This window comes from Cololabis saira, chromosome 22, assembly GCF_033807715.1.
Source record: "Cololabis saira isolate AMF1-May2022 chromosome 22, fColSai1.1, whole genome shotgun sequence".
Classification (NCBI taxonomy): domain Eukaryota; kingdom Metazoa; phylum Chordata; class Actinopteri; order Beloniformes; family Belonidae; genus Cololabis; species Cololabis saira.
In genome coordinates, this window is record NC_084608.1 from 37,206,714 (window position 1) to 37,227,056 (window position 20,343).

Consider the following 20,343-nt stretch of genomic DNA (forward strand, 5'->3'; position numbering starts at 1 on the left):
GTAAAAAGTCGAAATGTTGAGGAAAAAAGTCGAAATGTAAAAAGTCGAAATGTAAAAAGTCGAAATGTCGAGAAAAAAGTCGAAATGCCGAGAAATAAGTCGAAATGTCGAGAAAAAAAGTCGAAATGTCGAGAAAAAAGTCGAAATGTCGAGGAAAAAAGTCGAAATGTTGACTTTATTCACGAAATTGTACTTCAACATTAATCTCGACATTTGGACTTTTTTCTCAAAATGCATAATGAAAAAAAATCTTCCTCCTCTAAAATATTATTTGTATTTTTCTCCTGCCCTGATACTCTTCCGTACGTAAGAGATAATAATGTAATAAAAACTAACATTGGAAAAGAAACAGGAGTCTTGCTTCTTGTTCATTTTTCTCTTATGTATTTGAATGGTTTTATTATTTTACTTCGAGATGGAAACAGCTTTTTCAACTCTTTCTGTTGTTGTAACAGCTGTATCTGTAAAGTGAATGAGCCGCTACCTCAGTAAACCTGTCACTTTAAAATAAATGACTAAATAAGTGACTCTGGTGTCTTGTTTTCTTAATATTATATAAAATACAACATTTATTTTACATTTACCATAATGTATCGGATCAGTATCGCTGATTCAGACTGAACTTTAATGTTATTATTATTATTATTTATGTGTCTATCACTAACAGGAATACGGTGGAAAGTAACTAAACTATTCAGATTGTGTCTAAATGACTCACTGGCAGAAACTACTATTTTCATTTTCATTTTTATAATAGTTCTTATTCTTGTTTATTATTCTCTTATTTATTTTAATGGTTTAATTATTTTACTTAGTGATGGAAACACCTTTTTCAACACTTGTTTCTTAATTATTCAATCAAAAAAGATATATTTTATATTATGATTATATAATTTTATATTTGTATTATATATTTTATATGTTTGCTTTTTTACGTTTTTTTAAGTTGCTTCAAACAAAGAAAAACAGAGTTCAAATGCATTTTTTGAGTCTTAAATATTTTTTTGCATTCAATCACTTTTTTTTACACACTATGTTGTTTTTTCATAGTGTGTATATATATATATATATATATATATATATATATATATATATATATATATATATATATATATATATATATATATATACATTATATATATATTATATATATATTATATTATTTTTATAGTATTTAGCTCTCAAGTTCTTTCCACAATCTGCCTCTATATCGTCGTGTTTCCTCCACCAAGATGGCGGCCGGCTCTGACGTCACGGCTGAGTGGCAGCTCCCTGGTCCGATCCCCTCCTCTGAGGGGCGTGTCCTCCCGGGGGGGCGTGTCCGGCTCCAAGGTCGGTTGGCCGGCAGCGCGTCCAGCATGGCTGCTGGAGGAAGGAGCAGCAGAGGGGGAGCAGGCCGGAGCGGAGAGAAACCCCCGAGAAAACCCCCAGAACCGGCCCAAAGTTCACCGACAAGTGGATAAAAGGAGAGCTAAGGACCCGGACACCATGCTGGCGCATGCGCGGTGAGTCTCCCGCGCCGCGGGGGCGCGCACAGCGCGCTTTTCGCGGGAAAAGTCGGGCTGGTGAAGTTGAAAAAGCGCAGCTGCAGAAAGTTTGGGGAGAGCACTGCGCATGCGCAGAGAAGCGCTGGAGAAAAACTACCAAAAGCAGAACCAGGACCTTGTTCAGGTTCACTTTGACATGGGTCTCTGGTGGTTCTGGTCTCCTCCAGACCCGGGCCGGATTCACCAATATGTTCTTAAGAACAATCTTAAGAAATGTCTTAAAATTAAGAAGTTCATAAGAAAGTTCTTAAGTGAAATTCCTCAATATTCTCTTAAGAACTGTCATTTGTTAACAATTTCTTATTTTTCTACTTAAGAACTTCTTAAAATATGTCATTGCATTGCACGCGCCAAAAAAAAAAGTATATATATGTATATATATATATATATATATATATATATATATATATATACATTACTATTACTAACAAACAGTTAACAGGCTCTTTGTGTAATTAATTACAAAGTATATCCTCAAACTATGAATTACTAGTCTACACTTGTCTAAAATGTGCTGAAAAAGGTGATTTTGAAAGGCTTATTATTATTATTATTATTATTATTATTATCATTATTATTATTATTATTATTATTACTTTTACTATTATCATTATTATTATCATTACTATTACTATTATTATTATCATTATTATTATTATTACTTTTACTATTATGATTATCATTATTATTATCATTATTATTACTATTATTATTATCATTATTACTATTATTATTATCATTATTACTATTATTATTATTACTATTATTATTATTTTATTATTATTAACTTTAAGACAGGTCAAGGTTCTTAAAATTAAGAAAAAAGTCAAGAACAAATTTGAGAACTTTTATTTCAAGAATACCATTTATTCTTAAATTTTTTCTTAAAAAGAAACTTAAGAAGAAAGTTGAGAAAATACTTAAGAACTTTTTTGGAGAATATGACTTCTTCTCTTTTTTCTCTTCTTCTCAGGGCTGATTTAGCGAGGCCACTAGGGTGGGCAGACTGAAACGTAGGGCGGGCAGACTGAAATGTAGGGCAGGCGACGCCTGTGCCGCAACGCGGCGCGGGCCAAAACATTTTGTGGGTCAAACCCCCGAAATGCATAGAAAACTCTGCTGTCATCATATCAGTTCATCTGTCTTCTCCACAGTTACTAACCCTAACCCTTCCCCTTCCCTCTGATTTACCCGGGCTTGGACCGCTGTTCTGCCAATCCTGGCTACCTGCCCAGAAATGCTACTTTTTTCTGCGTTTTTCAAAGTTTGATTGCCACGACCATCATTTCTTGTACGATGTAAAATGGATAATATGGGATGTTGAGTATTTGATCCTTCAAAATACAACGACCCATGACATGAATTGCATTACACTTTGTGAACATTATACGATAAAGAGAAAAAAAAACAATTCTATGGCTTTATTTGATATTCATTCAGTCATTAGCCTTTATTTAACCAGCAGGTCATTAAGAACAGTCTGATTTACAATGACGGCCTGGCAAGAGACAAGGAAGTGGTTTAGGGAGTAAAATACAGAAAAAAACACAAAACTTGTAGCTCTGCAAAGGTAGAAAACCATTAGGTAGCATTTTTGGCAAAGCAGCAAAAAATGGCAGAACACCGGGACAAATAGGACACTGGCTTGTGCCCTGTTGAGGCTGCATTTATTTTATGTTTTTTTATTTTTTTGCTTGCTTTTTTTTTATCAATCAATCGTAGTGGGGGCGTAGGCTCTGCGTTGATTTAAAAGGACCCGCGGCAGGCTGGCGGCTCCAGAGCCTGCACGGCATGGGCCGGGATAGAGAGAGGCTTCTCCATCCCGGCGAGGGCGGAGAGCGCCGGTGCTAGGGCTGGGCCATTTTGGACAAAAATAAAATCCCGATTTTTTTTCCCTGAAAACCAGATTTTCGATTTCGATTTTTTTGGTAAAACTACAAAAGACAATGGAATAAATTGTTTCAAATATTTTATTTTTATTTTTAAAGAAAAATAGCAAACAAATGTCCCTATTGGGAATGAAGTGCAACTGAAAGATCCTGTAAATCCTCCTTGAGCTTAGTAAAGTGACAACATTTACCATTTGACCAAACAAAGATGACTAGACTAGATGCGAGAGGAAAATCGATTTTACGATTTTCCTTTTTTTAACATCGTCTTGATTAATAAATCCGATTTAGATTTAAAATCGATTAATCGCACAGCCCTAGCCGGTGCGGGTGGCGGTGCGCTGCCGTGCAGGCTCTGTTGCCACGGCTACGGCGTAGGGTACGCGGCAATGCGCACCATTCTGCGTTGGTGTAACGCGGGTCCCTCCGCCGAGACACAACTTTTGCGGTATGCGTTCATTGTTGTGTCTAAAAATGATGCAATGTCCACCCAATCAGAAACTGTACAGATATTCTGTGATATTTTTTTATAGTTATAAAAAAATAAAATTATAAAAAAATAAAGGATCCCCATAATTTGGATTGGGTGGGCACATCCCACCCCTGAAACCCGCTTTTTAAAAGGCTGATTCATGGGTCTGCGTTACACCAACGCAGATCCTACGGCGTAGGGTCTGCGGCGACACACCCTAATACTACACAATATATTAATATGTCTTCATATATTTTAATTAAGCAGAAGTAATATTTTAGTTAATATAAATGTGTCTTTCTGTGTCGTGTGTGTATCATATTTAGCCAATCACAGACAAGAGTCTCAATTTCTGCCCGGAGACAAGTGACAGCTCTCCCTGTGGAGGGAAACTTAGGACCTGCGGTTGCCACGGTGATAAGCTTCTGACAAGGTCTCAAATCACTCCGATTTGTGATCAAACCGTATCTCTTACCCAAAAAACAAAAACATTGTGAGAGACACAGAACCCGGCAGATTCTGACAATCTTAATTTTATTCAGATATTCCTTAAAATGATTGAGTAAGCTCAGTGCGAAGACAGTGTCTTCGCACTGTGACAAATGACAAATAAAAAGAAAATGTAAATGTTTCACTTGAAGAAAATGAATGTGTATATAAACTGAAAATATATTTAAAAAAAAAGAATAAATGTGCTTTAATTCACTTTAAGACAGTGTCTTCGCACTGACTGCTGTCTTCGCAAAGTTTCTTTTGAAGAAACTTTTGATTACATTACATTATTATTTTTAGAGTAACGGTGTGCGAGTGGTGAAGCCCCAAAGTTCTCCCAATGCGTTCCAGATTGGCCTGAAAGCGCAAAAACGTGCGCACCAATCGCTAATAAAAGTCACACCACTCGATTCCCGATTAGGGCGCACGTTTCTACGTTTTCACTTTTCGAATTTTCTCAAAGCTGCGGGGAAAAACGTGAACCACAGGAGTGACAGTGAGTGCCTCGTGGCGCAGCCGTGGCACTAATGAGTTTGATTGTGCTTTATTTAAGTTATTACAATCGCTATTGCATTAATCAAACCCATCAAAGTCCTCATCCTCCGTTTCTGCATCAGACAGCTGCTAAATCAACCGTGCCAGTTCCACTTTCTTTGCTGTCAAAGTCTCTTTCCGTGCCATGCCGTTCCGTTACGTCTGCTTTACAATAACACACTGGGCGCACTGCGTCATTGGGCGCGCGGCACATTTTGAAAATAAAATAAGACGTTTATATGCGCCTAATGGTCGCGAAAATACGGTATGTTAGTACTTTGTTTCATTTCCTGCTCCAAACTGAACCATCAACCTGTTTCTCTGTTCCAGGTCCTGGAGTCCAGGCAGCGCTCAGCACCTACAAGCCCCGAGACTACCGTCACCACCAATCAGGCGCCGCGCTGCCTTCTATGTAGCTGCACTGCTTTAGGGCGCCATGGCCACGGGAGCCCAGGGCTACCAGGGCCACGACCCAGGAGCCCAGGGCTACCAGGGCCACCAGGTCCCGGACAAGCCCCAGGGCTACCAGGGCCACGACCCGGGAGCCCAGGGCTACCAGGGCCACCAGGTCCCGGACAAGCCCCAGGGCTACCAGGGCCACGACCCGGGAGCCCAGGGCCACCAGGGCCATGACCCGGGAGCCCAGGGCTACCAGGGCCACCAGGTCCCGGACAAGCCCCAGGGCCACCAGGGCCACCGCGACCACGTCCCGGACCAGGTCCCGGACAAGCCCCGGCCGGCGCCGGCCACCGGGAGACGCCGCAGGGCAACCGATGGGAAGCCCAGAAAGAACTTTCCGTGCCCGGAGTGCCAGAAAGCTTTCAACAGCCTGGAGAAGCTGAAGGTTCACTCGTTCACCCACACCGGGGAGAGACCGTACCGCTGCTCGCACCCCGACTGCAGCAAGGCCTTCGTCTCCAAGTACAAGCTGCTACGGTAACGACCACCGCTACGCTAGCGCCGCGGCAGCACGGCGCTAGCCCAGACCAACGTTGGGACGATACGGAAAACTGAAAAATGCCGGAGCTTCGGTGACGGTGGGCGGTGTCCCGTTATTGATTCATGCTGCAGAATTCTGAATATGGGGTTAGCTCGGGTTGTTCCATCTGTAGCGGGTTACGGGGGTTAGTGTTAGCGCTGGTGTGTACGGGGAAATGGCGGGAAATCTGCGACAGAAGGATCCATCAGTCAAGAAGACGGCGTCCAGACAAGATTAAAAGATCTCTGTCCTCTTTGGTCCAGAAAACCCCAAAAAACCCAACTGTAAAACTGACCAGGAACATAAATCAGAGCGTCATCTGCGTAAAACACCAGACGACACTGAGTATGTAGAACTATAAGTAGCAGGAGCTCCCGTACCACCTCAATTGACACGTTTTCCGTATCGTCCCAACCTTTCTCAAGTTTGGAGTTGTACAGTTTCTGTTCTGCTCTTGTTCTCGTCTCTAAAGTTTGAATGTTTCTCTGTTCTAAAGGCACACGGCGACGCACTCGCCGGAGAAAAACCACAAATGTTCATACTGTGAGAAAATGTTCCACCGCAAGGATCACCTGAAGAACCACCTGCAGACGCACGACCCGCACAAGCAGGCCTTCGCCTGCCGCGAGTGCGGCAAGAGCTACAACACCAAGCTCGGCTTCAAGCGCCACCTGGCGCTGCACGCGGCTAACCGCGGCGACCTCACCTGCCAGGTGTGCCTGCAGCCGTTCGCTAGCACCGCCGCCGTCCTGGAGCACCTGAAGGCTCACGCCGGCAAGCCCTCGGGCGGCGGCGCCAACAAGGAGAAGCGGCACCGCTGCGAGCACTGCGAGCGCCGCTTCTACACCCGCAAGGACGTGCGGCGCCACCTGGTGGTGCACACGGGCCGCAAGGACTTCCTGTGCCAGTTCTGCGCGCAGCGCTTCGGCCGCAAGGACCACCTGACGCGCCACGTGAAGAAGAGCCACCATCGCCGCGGCAACGACGAGCCGTTTAAGGTCAAGACGGAGCCGGCCGACTCGCTGGAGCCCAGCGGCGGCGGCGGCTACGACCCGGCGTCCGGCGGCGTCAAGGGCGAGCTAACGGGAACCTCGTACCCGGTTAGCTCCGTCCTGTTCCCGCCGGGCCCCACGTTTACCTCGTACCAGGACCAGAACCAGAACCTGAAGGGGGAGCTGGAGAGCTACCTGATGGAGCTGCAGAGCGCCGCAGTGCCTTGCTCGTCTGCGGGACTCCAGTCCAAACCGGACCCCCCGGTCCCGGCGGCCCCGGCGGCCATGTTGGAGGCCTCCCAGGACGGGGGCGCTGCTAAAACCGTCGACTCCCTGATGGATTTCTCCCAGCTCTTCAACTTCCTGCCCCTCAACGGGCCTCCGTACGGCCCTGTGGGGGTTCCTGGGGGGCCGGGGGGGCCTCAGGAGACCCAGGTCCAGGTCCAGGGGACCCCCCAGGGGGGGCCAGACCCCCCCCAGGACCCGAGTCCGGGACTCTCCTCCTCCTTCATGTCCAACCTGAGGACGCCGACGACGCTGCCGAGCTTCCACCAGGCCTTTCAGTGACGCACCTGGAACCTGGAACCAGATACACCTGGAACCACAAACACACCTGGAACCAGTTACACCTGCACCAGTCTAGGGATGCCCTCGATACCATTGTTCTCGCACCGAGTACGAGTATTTTAATTTGTGTACTCGCCGATACCGAGCACCGATACGATACTTCTACCACAAAAATAACTAGGCTAAAAATGCAATGAATTGGAAGATTTTGTTTAAAATTCAATTTTAACCAAAACTCTGGCCGGGTGTTCTGCCGATCTTTGCTCCCTGCCGATAAAACGCTACTTTGTGGTTCTGCTGCCGTCGATTTTCAAAGTTTGATTGCCCATCATTTCCCTTCACGATGTAAAAATGCACAGAAAAGGAAGTGGGCTAGGAGTAAAAGAGTCAAACACAGTCACATTGAAGCTCTACAAAAGTAGAAAACCATTAGGTAGCATTTTTCGGCAAAGTAGCAGAAATGGGCAGAACACCAGGATTTCCTCCACGGCCCGGACTCGCTGGGAGCGCTAGCACCCCGGCTAGCGCTCCGGCTAGCACCGCGGCTAGCACCGCGCCGTCAGCCCACAGTCTGTCTTGCTTGTAAAATATGTCCAACTGCTGATGTCCCGCTAGCATTAATTGTCGCTAACCTGAAACGGCTTTTAAACAATTTGTTCCAATTTGAAAGACAAATCCAGGTTTCTGACTAAAAACTCCCAAATCTTTGAAAACAAGTTTTATGTAAATGATCTCGGACACGAGTGAAAACTTGTACTTTGTTAATTTTGGCGAGAAAATGTGCATTTGACTTGATAAACTTGTACAATTGGAAGAAAAAACTGACTTTGAATGTATAAATATGCAAATTTGGCCAAGAATTCTGACTTTCCCCCTAGAGGCGCTAACCAGTAGCTACAACAACAATGAAGTATCGGTGCGCGGTATCGGAGAATCTTAGCGAATACAAGTACGAGTTTATGAGAGCAGTATCGGCTATCGGTATCGGGGCATCCCTAAACCACACACACCTGCATCTAATCCCTAAACCACACACACCTGCATCTAATCATACCTCTATCCAGTCACACCTGCATCTACACACCTGGAACCACACACCTGCATACCTGGAACCACACACCTGCACACCTGGAACCACACACCTGCACACCTGGAACCACACACCTGCATACCTGGAACCACACACCTGGAACCACACACCTGGAACCACACACCTGCACACCTGGAACCACACACCTGCATACCTGGAACCACACACCTGCACACCTGGAACCACACACCTGCATACCTGGAACCACACACCTGCATACCTCCATCAGTCAGACCAGACTCCAGTCACACCTGGAAACACCTGCAGTCGGAGTTCCAGGTTGGAAGTTTGACCTTTTCGCCGCCGCTGCGGCCGGATTTCCAAACCAGCACCTGATCCTGTTTCACCAGCCACTTTATCAATAACCGCATATGAAGAACTTGTTTTTATTATGTTTATTTTTATATCCAGTTACAGAGAAACTACTTACCTGTATTAGTTTTGGTAAGAACGACCATCGCGTCGACGTCGTTTCCTCCGACGCTGACGAACTTCCCCGACCCTTTTCTGAGCACGACGTGTTGCAACTTTAGTTATTATTATTATTATTTTACTGAGATTTTACTGAAACGGCTCCAAACTCGGTTTTTACTTAAAGGTTGGTTAGCGTAGGTTGCTATGTTAGCGTCGGTTGCTATGCTACCTGAACTCACCTGTATAATCACCTGTGGAAGTGACGGGCGCTAACGTCCCGTTATCGTGAGTTAGCTCGAGTTAGCTCCAGTTGGCTCCAGTTAGCTCCAGTTAGCTCCAGTTAGCTCCAGTTAGCTCGAGTCTGTCGGACGGGCGTCTTCTGTCCTGAACCGTGATTGGCTGCTCAGGTGTTTTGGGGGCGTGGCTTCAGAAGTGTTGTCATTTTTCAAAGATTCGGTTATTTCTGATGTTTTTCTAACATCGTGGACTTTTATAAACTTTCCAAGTTTTTATAAAAACTAGTTGAGACTTTATAAACTCACATTTAGGAGAAAACTTATATAAAATAGAACATTTATTAGTTTACAAATGTACAAATCTGAAAGGGAAAAAAGTTTAAATTCATTTCACATTTGTAAGAAAACTTATGAAATCATGAATTTACAAAGTCTTGAAAGAATTAAATTGTAACAAAGTGACAACAAATCATAAACCTTCGAGTTTGTAATATAGAACTTGATTTTTAAACAATTTGTTCCAATTTGAAAGACAAATCCAGGTTTCTGACTAAAAACCTTACAAAGTTTTATGTAAATAATCTCGGACACGAGTGAAAACGTGTGTTAATTTTGCGGGAAAATTAGCATTTGACTTGATAAACTTGTACAATTGGAAGAAAAAACTGACTTTGAATGTTTAAATATGCAAATTTGGCCAAGAATTCTGACTTTATAAACTTTGAAAAACCTAGACGTGAGACTTTATAAACATTTGAGAGACAGAAACTGAGAATTTGTGCCTTTAGAACCGTGTACGTTTATGGGAGAAACGTCAGAAACTGTGACTTTATTTTCTAACGTGGAGAGTTGAGAGAGAAACGCTGCTGCAGGAAGACGCCTGAACGCACCACGATGATGCTGCTTTTAGATGGAAACAGGACAGATTTGAAAATGTAAAGTTCAAATTCAATTTGAGAAATAAGAGGAATTAAGTTAATTAAGCGACGGTCGTCCCCAGGTGCTGTTTCCATGGCGACGGCCTCTGAACCACGAAGGGAGAGCTTCAGGTTCTTTCAGCTCAGAATCAGCCAGTTTACCCAGAATGCCTTGCAGGTCTGACCTCCACCTGGTGCCTTATTTGAAGCGATGTCGGTTTAGTGAAGGTCGTTTATGTTGTCGTCCCCGTTTCCTGGTTAACGAAGCATCCTCCCGTAGCCTCCCGTGCCTAGCCTAGCCTAGCGCCGCCTAGCCTAGCACCACCTAGCCTAGCACCACCTAGCCTAGCCTAGTGCCACCTAGCCTAGCCTAGCACCCCCTAACCTAGCCTAGCGCCACCTAGCCTAGCCTAGTGCCACCTAGCCCAGCCTAGCCTAGCGCCACCTAGCCCAGCCTAGTCTAGCACCACCTAGCCCAGCCTAGCCTAGCGCCACCTAGTCTAGCCCAGCCTAGCCTAGCGCTACCTAGCCTAGCCTAGCCTAGCACCACCTAGTCCAGCCTAGCCTAGCACCACCTAGCATAGCACCACCTAGCCCAGCCTAGCCTAGCACCACCTAGCCTACCACCGCTAAGCCTAGCCCAGCCTAGCGCCACCTAGTCTAGCCCAGCCTAGCCTAGCGCTACCTAGCCTAGCGCCACCTAGCCTAGCCTAGCGCCACCTAGCCTAGCCTAGCACCACCTAGCCTAGCCTAGTGCCACCTAGTCTAGCCCAGCCTAGCCTAGCGCTACCTAGCCCAGCCTAGCCTAGCACCGGAACCTCCTGCTGCTCTGGATTCTTGTCTCCACATGCGGCGGAATCGAACCGCCGTTGCTGCTCAGACGAGGCTCGTCCTCGACCTCAGCCTAGCCTAGCCTAGCTAGCTGCTCAGCTTGGATTCTCACGTTTCTGCTTCTACGGGAAAATAATGTTCTCAGTCGTTTCCACGGAGACGCGCCTTAAGGACGCTAGCTGCTACTGACGCTAGCTGCTACTGACGCTAGCTGCTACTGACGCTAGCTGCTACTGAAACTTCAGAAAAACTCTCAACCGAGTCCTAATAACTCTCCGCTCTGAATCTCCTGAAGGTTTGTTCGTTCTACAGAAACTTCTAGCACATTGCTACTCGTTATTTTTTGGTAATCGCAGCACTTTTATCTCCTCCAACACCTTGTTTTTAAAGCGTATTCCAGATGTGTAGAAATATATTTAGCTTTTTCTAGAGGATGTAAATACCAGATGTTTATTTTTGCAGGTACAGTTTGTTTGACGTTGTTTTCTCGGTTGCTTTTATTGCACAAAAACTCCTCCGTTTTCCTCACCGAGGTCGCCTTCAGGTGCAGGTCCGGTTACCCCGGTAACGGGCCGTAGCCACGCCCACCTGGACCCGGACGGCTAGCCTAGCCTAGCCTAGCCCGGTGAGGCTTCAAACCCATAAGCTCCGGCGTTTCCAGTGAACTACGTTAGAAAAACTGCAAATCGTCGGGGTTTTCGGAACTAGCTGCTAACAACCATTAGCTGCTAACAACCGTTAGCTGCTAACAAGCGTCCGGCGCCCCTCGCGGCTCCGGACCTTCTTTTCTACTCGTGTTTTTGTCTGTTTGAACTGAACGTCCCGTCGTTCCGACGTCCCAGACAAGACCCCAATATCTGGGAGGGAAAATGTCAAAAATCATAAAGATTGTGAACTTGGTGACAAGTTTTTGATATTTGGCATGTTAGTTATGACATAAGGTTTTCAAAAACCACCAAACAAATGGTGACGCCCCCTAGTGGCCGGTTTGCAGAACATTCTAAATATCTCCCGCCGAAAAGACCAAAGGTCAAATCTCAGCTTCTCTTAGTCCTAGATTGTTGTTTATCGTCACTTTCTCTACTTTTTTGGTGCTAGGAATTCAATTCTGAGATAAATGTCCTATTTCAAGGTCATGTTGAAGGTCAAATGTCAAGGTCATGTTGAAGGTCAAATTAAATTTTCAAGGTCATTTTTTGCCCAAAAATCTCCATATCTCTAGAATGAAGTCACATAGAAAGATTATATAGGGCTCTAGATCCATATTTTCACCCCCAAGGAAGGCAGTTTTAACTTTTTTCTCGAGATTGTACTTCAACATTTATCTCAACATTTCCACTTTTTTCTCAACATTTCCACTTTTCTATTAAAGAAAACATTTCCAATCAAAGAAAAACAGTTTTCAAATGTATTTTTTTGAGTCTCAAATATTTTTTTTTGCATTCAAACACTTTTTTTCTTTGATTGAAACAATTTTTTTGATTGAAGTAACTTTTTTTTTAATTGAAAATATAGTTTTTGATTGAAGCAATCTTTTTTCTTTGAATAATTAAGACACTATCTTCTCACTTATTGATTCATTTTGAATGTTCTGCAAACCGGCCACTAGGGGGCGGTGGTTTTTGAAAACCTTATGTTCAAAACACCAAATATCAAAAACTGGTCACCAAGTGCAGGATTTCCATGAATTCCCTCCCAGCTAGGAGGACGGGTCCCGGACGGGCCCCAGATTTTGGACCCGGTCCCGGACGGGACCCTGATCCCGGACGGGCCCCAGATTTGGGACCCGGACTCGGTCCCGGACGGGCCCCAGATTTGGGACCCGGACTGGGACCTGGTCTTCGGGCCTCGGGCGTTCAGAGCCATTCCAGTGTCGGACCCGGATCTCAGACTAAACTCTCCAAACTACTGTCGTACTCGTTGTAAAAGCACGTAAACGTATAGAAGTATTCCATGTTAATGTGTTTAATGTTTATAGGTGTAAAGTAACTATTAAAGCCGCAGCTTTGATCTGTTCTGTTTTTACGTGTGACATCATCCAAAGAACCAGATTATTTAATAACCTGATTTTATTTCACATATTTGCTGCTATGAGGAGTTTCTGACGACGACTCTGTTTTTACTCGTGTTTATGAAAAAAGTTCAATAAACTCCAGAGAAACTTTGTGTGTTTGCTGTTTTTACTCCGGAGGGGGGGCAGTCGTCATGGTAACCGGGGTCATCGGGTGGAGCTGTAGGTGCAGCCACCGTCCTGCGGGGGGCGGCAGAGGCCCGGGTGGTCCTGGTACCCTACGTCCCACCGGGCCGGACCACATCCTGGACCTGGACCAGGACCAGAACCTGAACCTGAACCAGGGGTCGGATTCACCAATATATTCTTAAGAACGATCTTAAGAAATGTCTTAAGATCTAAAATTAAGAAGTTCATAAGAAAGTTCTTCAGTGCAATTCCTCAATATTTTCTTAAGAACCGTCTTAGGAACTGTAATTTCTTACCAATTTCTTATTTTTCTACTTAAGAACTTCTTAAAATATGACTACCTGAAATGGCACTGCATACTACATGCTACATACTGCATCAGTATGTACTGTATACTGCATACTACATGCTACATACTGCATCAGTATGTACTGTATACTGCATACTACATGCTACATACTGCATCAGTATGTACTGTATACTGCATACTACATGCTACATACTGCATCAGTATGTACTGTATACTGCATACTACATGCTACATACTGCATCAGTATGTACTGTATACTGCATACTACATACTGCATCAGTATGTACTTATACTGCATACTAAGTACTACATGCTACATACTGCATCAGTATGTACTGTATACTGCATACTAAGTACTACATGCTACATACTGCATCAGTATGTACTGTATACTGCATACTAAGTACTACATGCTACATACTGCATCAGTATGTACTGTATACTGAATACTACATACTACATACTGCATCAGTATGTACTGTATACTGCATACTACATACTGCATCAGTATGTACTGTATACTGCATACTGCATACTACATACTGCATCAGTATGTACTGTATACTACATACTAAATGAAGGATTCAGCCTGAACATCAGAGCCGTCACAATTTTAATAAATGTATTAAAATGAACATATCAGTGTATTGAATTTCATTTTGTTTTATTAAGCTACATATGTTTGGGTTTTTATTTAGTGCACCTTTACGTACTTGGTATACAAAATTATATTTATTATTCTTTTCATTCAGGTTTACCTTTTCACAGGAGAAACTTTAAGACAAGTTTGTCTTAAAGTTAAGAAAAAAGTCAAGAACAAATTTGAGAACTTTTATTTCAAGAAAACCATTTATTCTTCTTTTTTTTTTAAGAAGAAAGTTGAGAAAATACTTTTTAGGAGAATATGATTCTCTTTTTTCTTCTTAAGACTGAACTTAAGAAAAAAATGACACTTAAGAAGATTTTTTTTCTTAAGAATGTTTTGTGAATCCGGTCCCTGGTCCAGAACCTGGACCAGGACCTGGTGGAGGAAATGCATAATTTAGCCACTATAACAAAGAATAATATATAAATAATAATAATGTCATAATCCGTGTATATATCACGACCACGGATTCCATTGACTTTGCATGGTACAATATCCGTGGTGCTAACACGGAATTATAACATTTTCCGTGTATATACCACGGAAAATAGTGGTGAGAGGTCGTGGGCATTTCATGGATTTTTGTGAGATCAGGTTGTTTTAGTCTGTGGTGTATTTAGTTTTAGTCTGTGGTGTAGAGAGTTTTAGTCTGTGGTGTAGAGAGTTTTAGTCTGTGGTGTATTTAGTTTTAGTCTGTGGTGTAGAGAGTTTTAGTCTGTGGTGTATTTAGTTTTAGTCTGTGGTGTAGAGAGTTTTAGTCTGTGGTGTAGAGAGTTTTAGTCTGTGGTGTATTTAGTTTTAGTCTGTGGTGTAGAGAGTTTTAGTCTGTGGTGTAGAGAGTTTTAGTCTGTGGTGTAGAGAGTTTTAGTCTGTGGTGTAGAGAGTTTTAGTCTGTGGTGTAGAGAGTTTTAGTCTGTGGTGTAGAGAGTTTTAGTCTGTGGTGTAGAGAGTTTTAGTCTGTGGTGTAGAGAGTTTTAGTCTGTGGTGTAGAGAGTTTTAGTCTGTGGTGTAGAGAGTTTTAGTCTGTGGTGTATTTAGTTTTAGTCTGTGGTGTAGAGAGTTTTAGTCTGTGGTGTAGAGAGTTTTAGTCTGTGGTGTAGAGAGTTTTAGTCTGTGGTGTAGAGAGTTTTAGTCTGTGGTGTAGAGAGTTTTAGTCTGTGGTGTAGAGAGTTTTAGTCTGTGGTGTAGAGAGTTTTAGTCTGTGGTGTAGAGAGTTTTAGTCTGTGGTGTAGAGAGTTTTAGTCTGTGGTGTAGAGAGTTTTAGTCTGTGGTGTAGAGAGTTTTAGTCTGTGGTGTAGAGAGTTTTAGTCTGCACAAAAGGCAGGAATAAACGAGCCAAATGAGTGACAAAAGCAATTTACAGTCAGATGTGTCTGTGGCCAAATGCCGTTATCAGGCATTTGTCATGAATATCATTCAGTTGTAAATGATCCCATAGGGAGTTCTCGTGGTTCAAGTCTTTGTTGAAACCTGTTCCAAGGTGTCGGCCCTGCAGGGACGAGGAAGCTGGAGTTTCACATCAGCCACGGCGTCACAATACCTCGTCACTTCCAATCTCAGGCCTGGTTGAGGAGTACAAATGTGCCAAAATAAGGTTGAAAATGACTCTTCCAGAATCCCGGGATCCATGCGTCAGAGATGCTGCTCCAAACCTAGCAACGGGGAGGAAATGGGGACCCAGCCTGCAACGTTAGTTCCAGATAGTCAAACTTAGCCATTAAATGTTAAAACGGCTGCCATAAATGACTGTCTGAACGGACAAACATTGAAGAACCGGTTCCCTAAAGTTCTTTCAAAATAAAACACGTCACTGAAACGTTGGTTGGTAGGACCTGATGACTCAGAGATATAAGAATAAAGTTTGAGTGGCTACACATCTAAATGTAACTACACATAAACTGGTTCCTGTCGGATCAGAAAACTAAACCATCACAAGAAACAAGTCGTTTGAACAGATTCTGCTTTAATGTAAAAACTTGATGTTTTACACAAACAACGTTCACAAGAGACAGAAAAAAACGTGACATCATCACCGCAGGAAAGTGGGCGGAGCCTGTGGTCACATGATGGTGATTCTCTCCGGGGGGCGGAGCCTGTGATCACATGACGGTGACCCGCTCCCATTCTCATTTCATTTAATTTAATTTCTCATTTATTTGTTATAGAGGGACACTGTACATTAATGAACATTTAAAAGTGTTTATACCACGGTCTGTTTAATACTGGATTCTGATTGGCTGCAGGTGGAGGTTAAAAGTGATAACAGACACCTAGAAAACAAGTTTGGTCAAACTGCCTGATAACTTTAATATCATTGTGCTAAGTGAGCGTGGTATAAGCGGATAACGCCCTTCCAGGTGACATTAACACAAATATATTCATGATAATGTAAACTCGTCGGGCTTTATATGGAGCCAAATCCAGGCCAAAAGTTTTGCTAATTTGAAAATAAAATTTGAACCTGAAAATTCTTTTTTACAGTTTCAATTTTTTTATTTTCAGTTTCAGAACTTTTTATTTCAGTTTCAGATCTTTTTTTTTTCAGTTTCAAATTTTTTTTTTCAGTTTCAGACTTTTGGCCCCGATGTGGCCTAGGGGGCGTGGCCTCAACTGAGAGTTCCTGAAGTGTTGAATCAACTTCTACTGATAACTTCTGCTCCCTACGTTACTGAAGGCAACATGACTGAGGAACGTCCCCCGCCTTCTCTGTTCTGCTGTCACTCATGATGCCACGCCCCTCTCAGTTGATGCCACGCCCCTCTCAGTTGATGCCACGCCCCCCACGCCACATCGAGGCCACAAGTCTGAAACTGAAAAAAAAAGATTTGAAACTGAAAAAAAAGAAGTGAAACTGAAAAAAAAGATGTGAAACTGAAAAAAAGAAGTGAAACTGAAAAAAAAGATTTGAAACTGAAAAAAAAGAAGTGAAACTGAAAAAAAAGATTTGAAACTGAAAAAAAAGAAGTGAAACTGAAAAAAAAGATTTGAAACTGAAAAAAAAGAAGTGAAACTGAAAAAAAAAGATGTGAAACTGAAAAAAAAGATCTGAAACTGAAATAAAGATCAGATACCGAAAATAAAAAAATTGAAACTGTAAAAAAGAATTTTCAGGTTAAAATTTTATTTTCAAATTAGCAAAACTTTTGGCCTTGATTTGGCTCCATATCTTTATCTCTTACAAATGCACCCAATTGTAGCCAAAAGGCCAATTTCCATTGGCAGTCCTCCTTGATGGGCGGGGTCTGTGGTCACATGACCATCACTCTCTCCGGGGGCGGGGCCTCTGGTCACATGACGGTGATTCCCTCCGGGGGCGGGGCCTCCGACGGGTCACATGACGGTGATTCTCTCCGGCGACGCCCCGGCGGCCGAGCCCACCGGCTCCAGCCTCCGTCCCCGTCCCCGGTCCCGGTCCCGGTCCGGGTCCAGGTCCAGGCCCCGGCGGAGCCGGGTCAGCCGGGACTTGAGGGGCGGCAGCAGCAGCAGCAGCTTCCCCAGAACCACCAGGCCCGGCAGAACCAGCGCCACCACGAAGCTGGGGGGCAGGAAGAACCGGTACTGGGTCCCCTCCAGGACCCGCCGCCACCCGTACAGAAGCCCGTGGAGCAGAACCAGAACCAGGGACACGTAGCCCAGAGAGGACTGGAACACAGAACAGAACAGGGTTAACCAGGACCAGAACCAGAACCACCAGAACACCAGTCCAGGAACCAGAGAACCGTTCTAGACCTGGAACCTGGTGTGAGGTTAATCAACCTTTAAACTTGTTTTGTCCTTATGAAACTGTCACATGCTTTATTAACAGAACAGGTGATGGAGGTGATGGAGGTGATGGAGGTGACGGAGCTGATGGAGGTGATGGAGCTGATGGAGGTGATGGAGCTGATGGAGGTGATGGAGCTGATGGAGGTGATGGAGCTGATGGAGGTGATGGAGCTGATGGAGGTGACGGATGAATTTCGACTTTTTTCTAAAAAATTCAACTTTTTCTCATAATTTCAACTTTTTTCTCAAAATTTTTACTTTTTTCTAAAAAGTTTCGACTTTTTTCTACAAAATTTCGACTTTTTTCTCAAAATTTTGACTTTTTTCTAAAAAGTTTCAACTTTTTTCTAAAAAATTTCGACTTTTTTCTAAAAAATTTCATCTTTTTTCTCAAAATTTCAACTTTTTTCTAAAAAATTTTGACTTTTTTCTCAAAATTTCAACTTTTTTCTCTAAATTTTGAGATTTCCCGACTTTTTCTGAAACATTTCGACGGAGCTGACGGAGGTCCAGACTCACCTGGATGAAGCTGAACTCCCTCCAGTTGAGGGCGGAGCTGACGGAGCTGATGGAGGTGATGGAGGTGATGGAGGTGACGGAGCTGATGGAGCTGATGGAGGTGATGGAGGTGACGGAGCTGATGGGGGATTATGGAGGTGATGGAGGTGATGGAGCTGATGGAGCTGATGGAGGTGATGGAGGTGATGGAGGTGATGGAGCTGATGGAGGTGATGGAGCTGATGGAGGTGATGGAGCTGATGGAGCTGATGGAGCTGATGGAGGTGATGGAGCTGATGGAGGTGATGGAGGTGATGGAGGTGATGGAGGTGATGGAGCTGATGGAGCTGATGGAGGTGATGGAGGTGATGGAGCTGATGGAGGTGATGGAGCTGATGGAGCTGATGGAGGTGATGGAGCTGATGGAGCAGACTCACCTGGATGAAGCTGAACTCCCTCCAGTTGAGGGCGGAGCTGACGGAGCTGATGGAGGTCACGGCCAGCAGGGCCAGCAGGCCGAAGCTCATCACCCCGAAGGAAACGTACATCTCCACCCTCCACACCTCCTCCTCGTTCCACGAGTTCTCCACGTCGGCGTGGACCTGCGGAGACAGAGGGGGTTAGGGTTAGACCTGGACCTGGACCAGGACCTGGACCTGCAGGACCTGGACCAGGTCCTGGACCTGGACCTGGACCTGCAGGACCTGGTCCTGCTGACACAGAGGGGGGTTAGGGTTAGACCTGGACCTGGACCTGGACCTGCAGGACCAGGACCTGCAGGACCAGGACCTGGACCTGCAGGACCTGGACCTGCAGGACCAGGACCAGGACCTGCAGGACCAGGACCAGGACCTGCAGGACCAGGACCTGGACCTGCAGGACCTGGACCTGGACCTGCGGACACGGAGGGGGGTTAGGGTTAGACCTGGACCTGCAGGACCAGGACCTGGACCACACAGATGTTCCTCAGATGTTCTCCAGATGTTTTTAACTCACTCACGTTTAACTCACGTTTAACTCACGTTAACTCACGTTTAACTCACGTTTACTCACGTTTACTCACGTTTAACTCACGTTAACTCACGTTAACTCACGTTTAACTCACGTTAACTCACGTTTAACTCACGTTTAACTCACGTTAACTCACGTTTAACTCACGTTTAACTCACGTTAACTCAAGTTTAACTCACGTTTAACTCACGTTAACTCACGTTTAACTCACGTTTACTCACGTTTACTCACGTTTAACTCACGTTAACTCACGTTTAACTCACGTTAACTCACGTTAACTCACGTTAACTCACGTTAACTCGCGTTTAACTCGCGTTTAACTCACGTTTAACTCGCGTTTAACTCACGTTTAACTCACGTTAACTCACGTTAACTCACGTTAACTCACATTTAACTCACGTTAACTCACGTTTAACTCACGTTAACTCACGTTTAACTCACGTTAACTCACGTTTAACTCACATTTAACTCACATTTAACTCACGTTAACTCACGTTTAACTCACATTTAACTCACATTTAACTCACGTTAACTCACGTTTAACTCACATTTAACTCACGTTTAACTCACGTTAACTCGCGTTTAACTCGCGTTTAACTCACATTTACTCACGTTTAACTTGCGTTAACTCGTGTTTACTCATGTTTAACTCGCGTTTACTCACGTTTAACTTGCGTTAACTCACGTTTACTCACGTTTAACTTGCGTTTAACTCACATTTACTCACGTTTAACTTGCGTTAACTCGCGTTTAACTCGCGTTTAACTCACATTTACTCACGTTTAACTTGCGTTAACTCGTGTTTACTCATGTTTAACTCGCGTTTACTCACGTTTAACTTGCGTTAACTCACATTTACTCACGTTTAACTTGCGTTTAACTCACATTTACTCACGTTTAACTTGCGTTAACTCGTGTTTACTCATGTTTAACTCGCGTTTACTCACGTTTAA

General features: G+C 44.1%; 2 protein-coding genes across 3 annotated transcripts in view; one reads left to right on the plus strand and one right to left on the minus strand.

The window, feature by feature from the left end:
- The first annotated feature begins 1,347 nt into the window (after nucleotides 1–1,347).
- Nucleotides 1,348–13,113, plus strand: plag1 (pleiomorphic adenoma gene 1). Its single transcript, XM_061713496.1, has 3 exons — nucleotides 1,348–1,505; nucleotides 5,265–5,870; nucleotides 6,410–13,113. Exons 2-3 carry the CDS (start codon nucleotides 5,371–5,373, stop codon nucleotides 7,470–7,472), a joined length of 1,563 nt encoding a protein of 520 aa, XP_061569480.1. The 5' UTR covers nucleotides 1,348–1,505; nucleotides 5,265–5,370; the 3' UTR covers nucleotides 7,473–13,113.
- A 4,088-nt stretch (nucleotides 13,114–17,201) lies between these two features.
- steap2 (STEAP family member 2, metalloreductase) overlaps nucleotides 17,202–20,343 on the minus strand; it is a 74,692-nt gene continuing 71,550 nt past the window's right edge. For both annotated transcript variants that reach the window (XM_061713467.1, XM_061713466.1), the window contains 2 exons: nucleotides 18,817–18,981; nucleotides 17,202–17,758 (listed from right to left, as the gene is read on the minus strand). In XM_061713467.1, coding sequence (XP_061569451.1) covers nucleotides 17,447–17,758; nucleotides 18,817–18,981 — 477 coding nt within the window. In that variant the 3' untranslated portion in view covers nucleotides 17,202–17,446. The remainder of the gene's footprint in view (nucleotides 17,759–18,816; nucleotides 18,982–20,343) is intronic.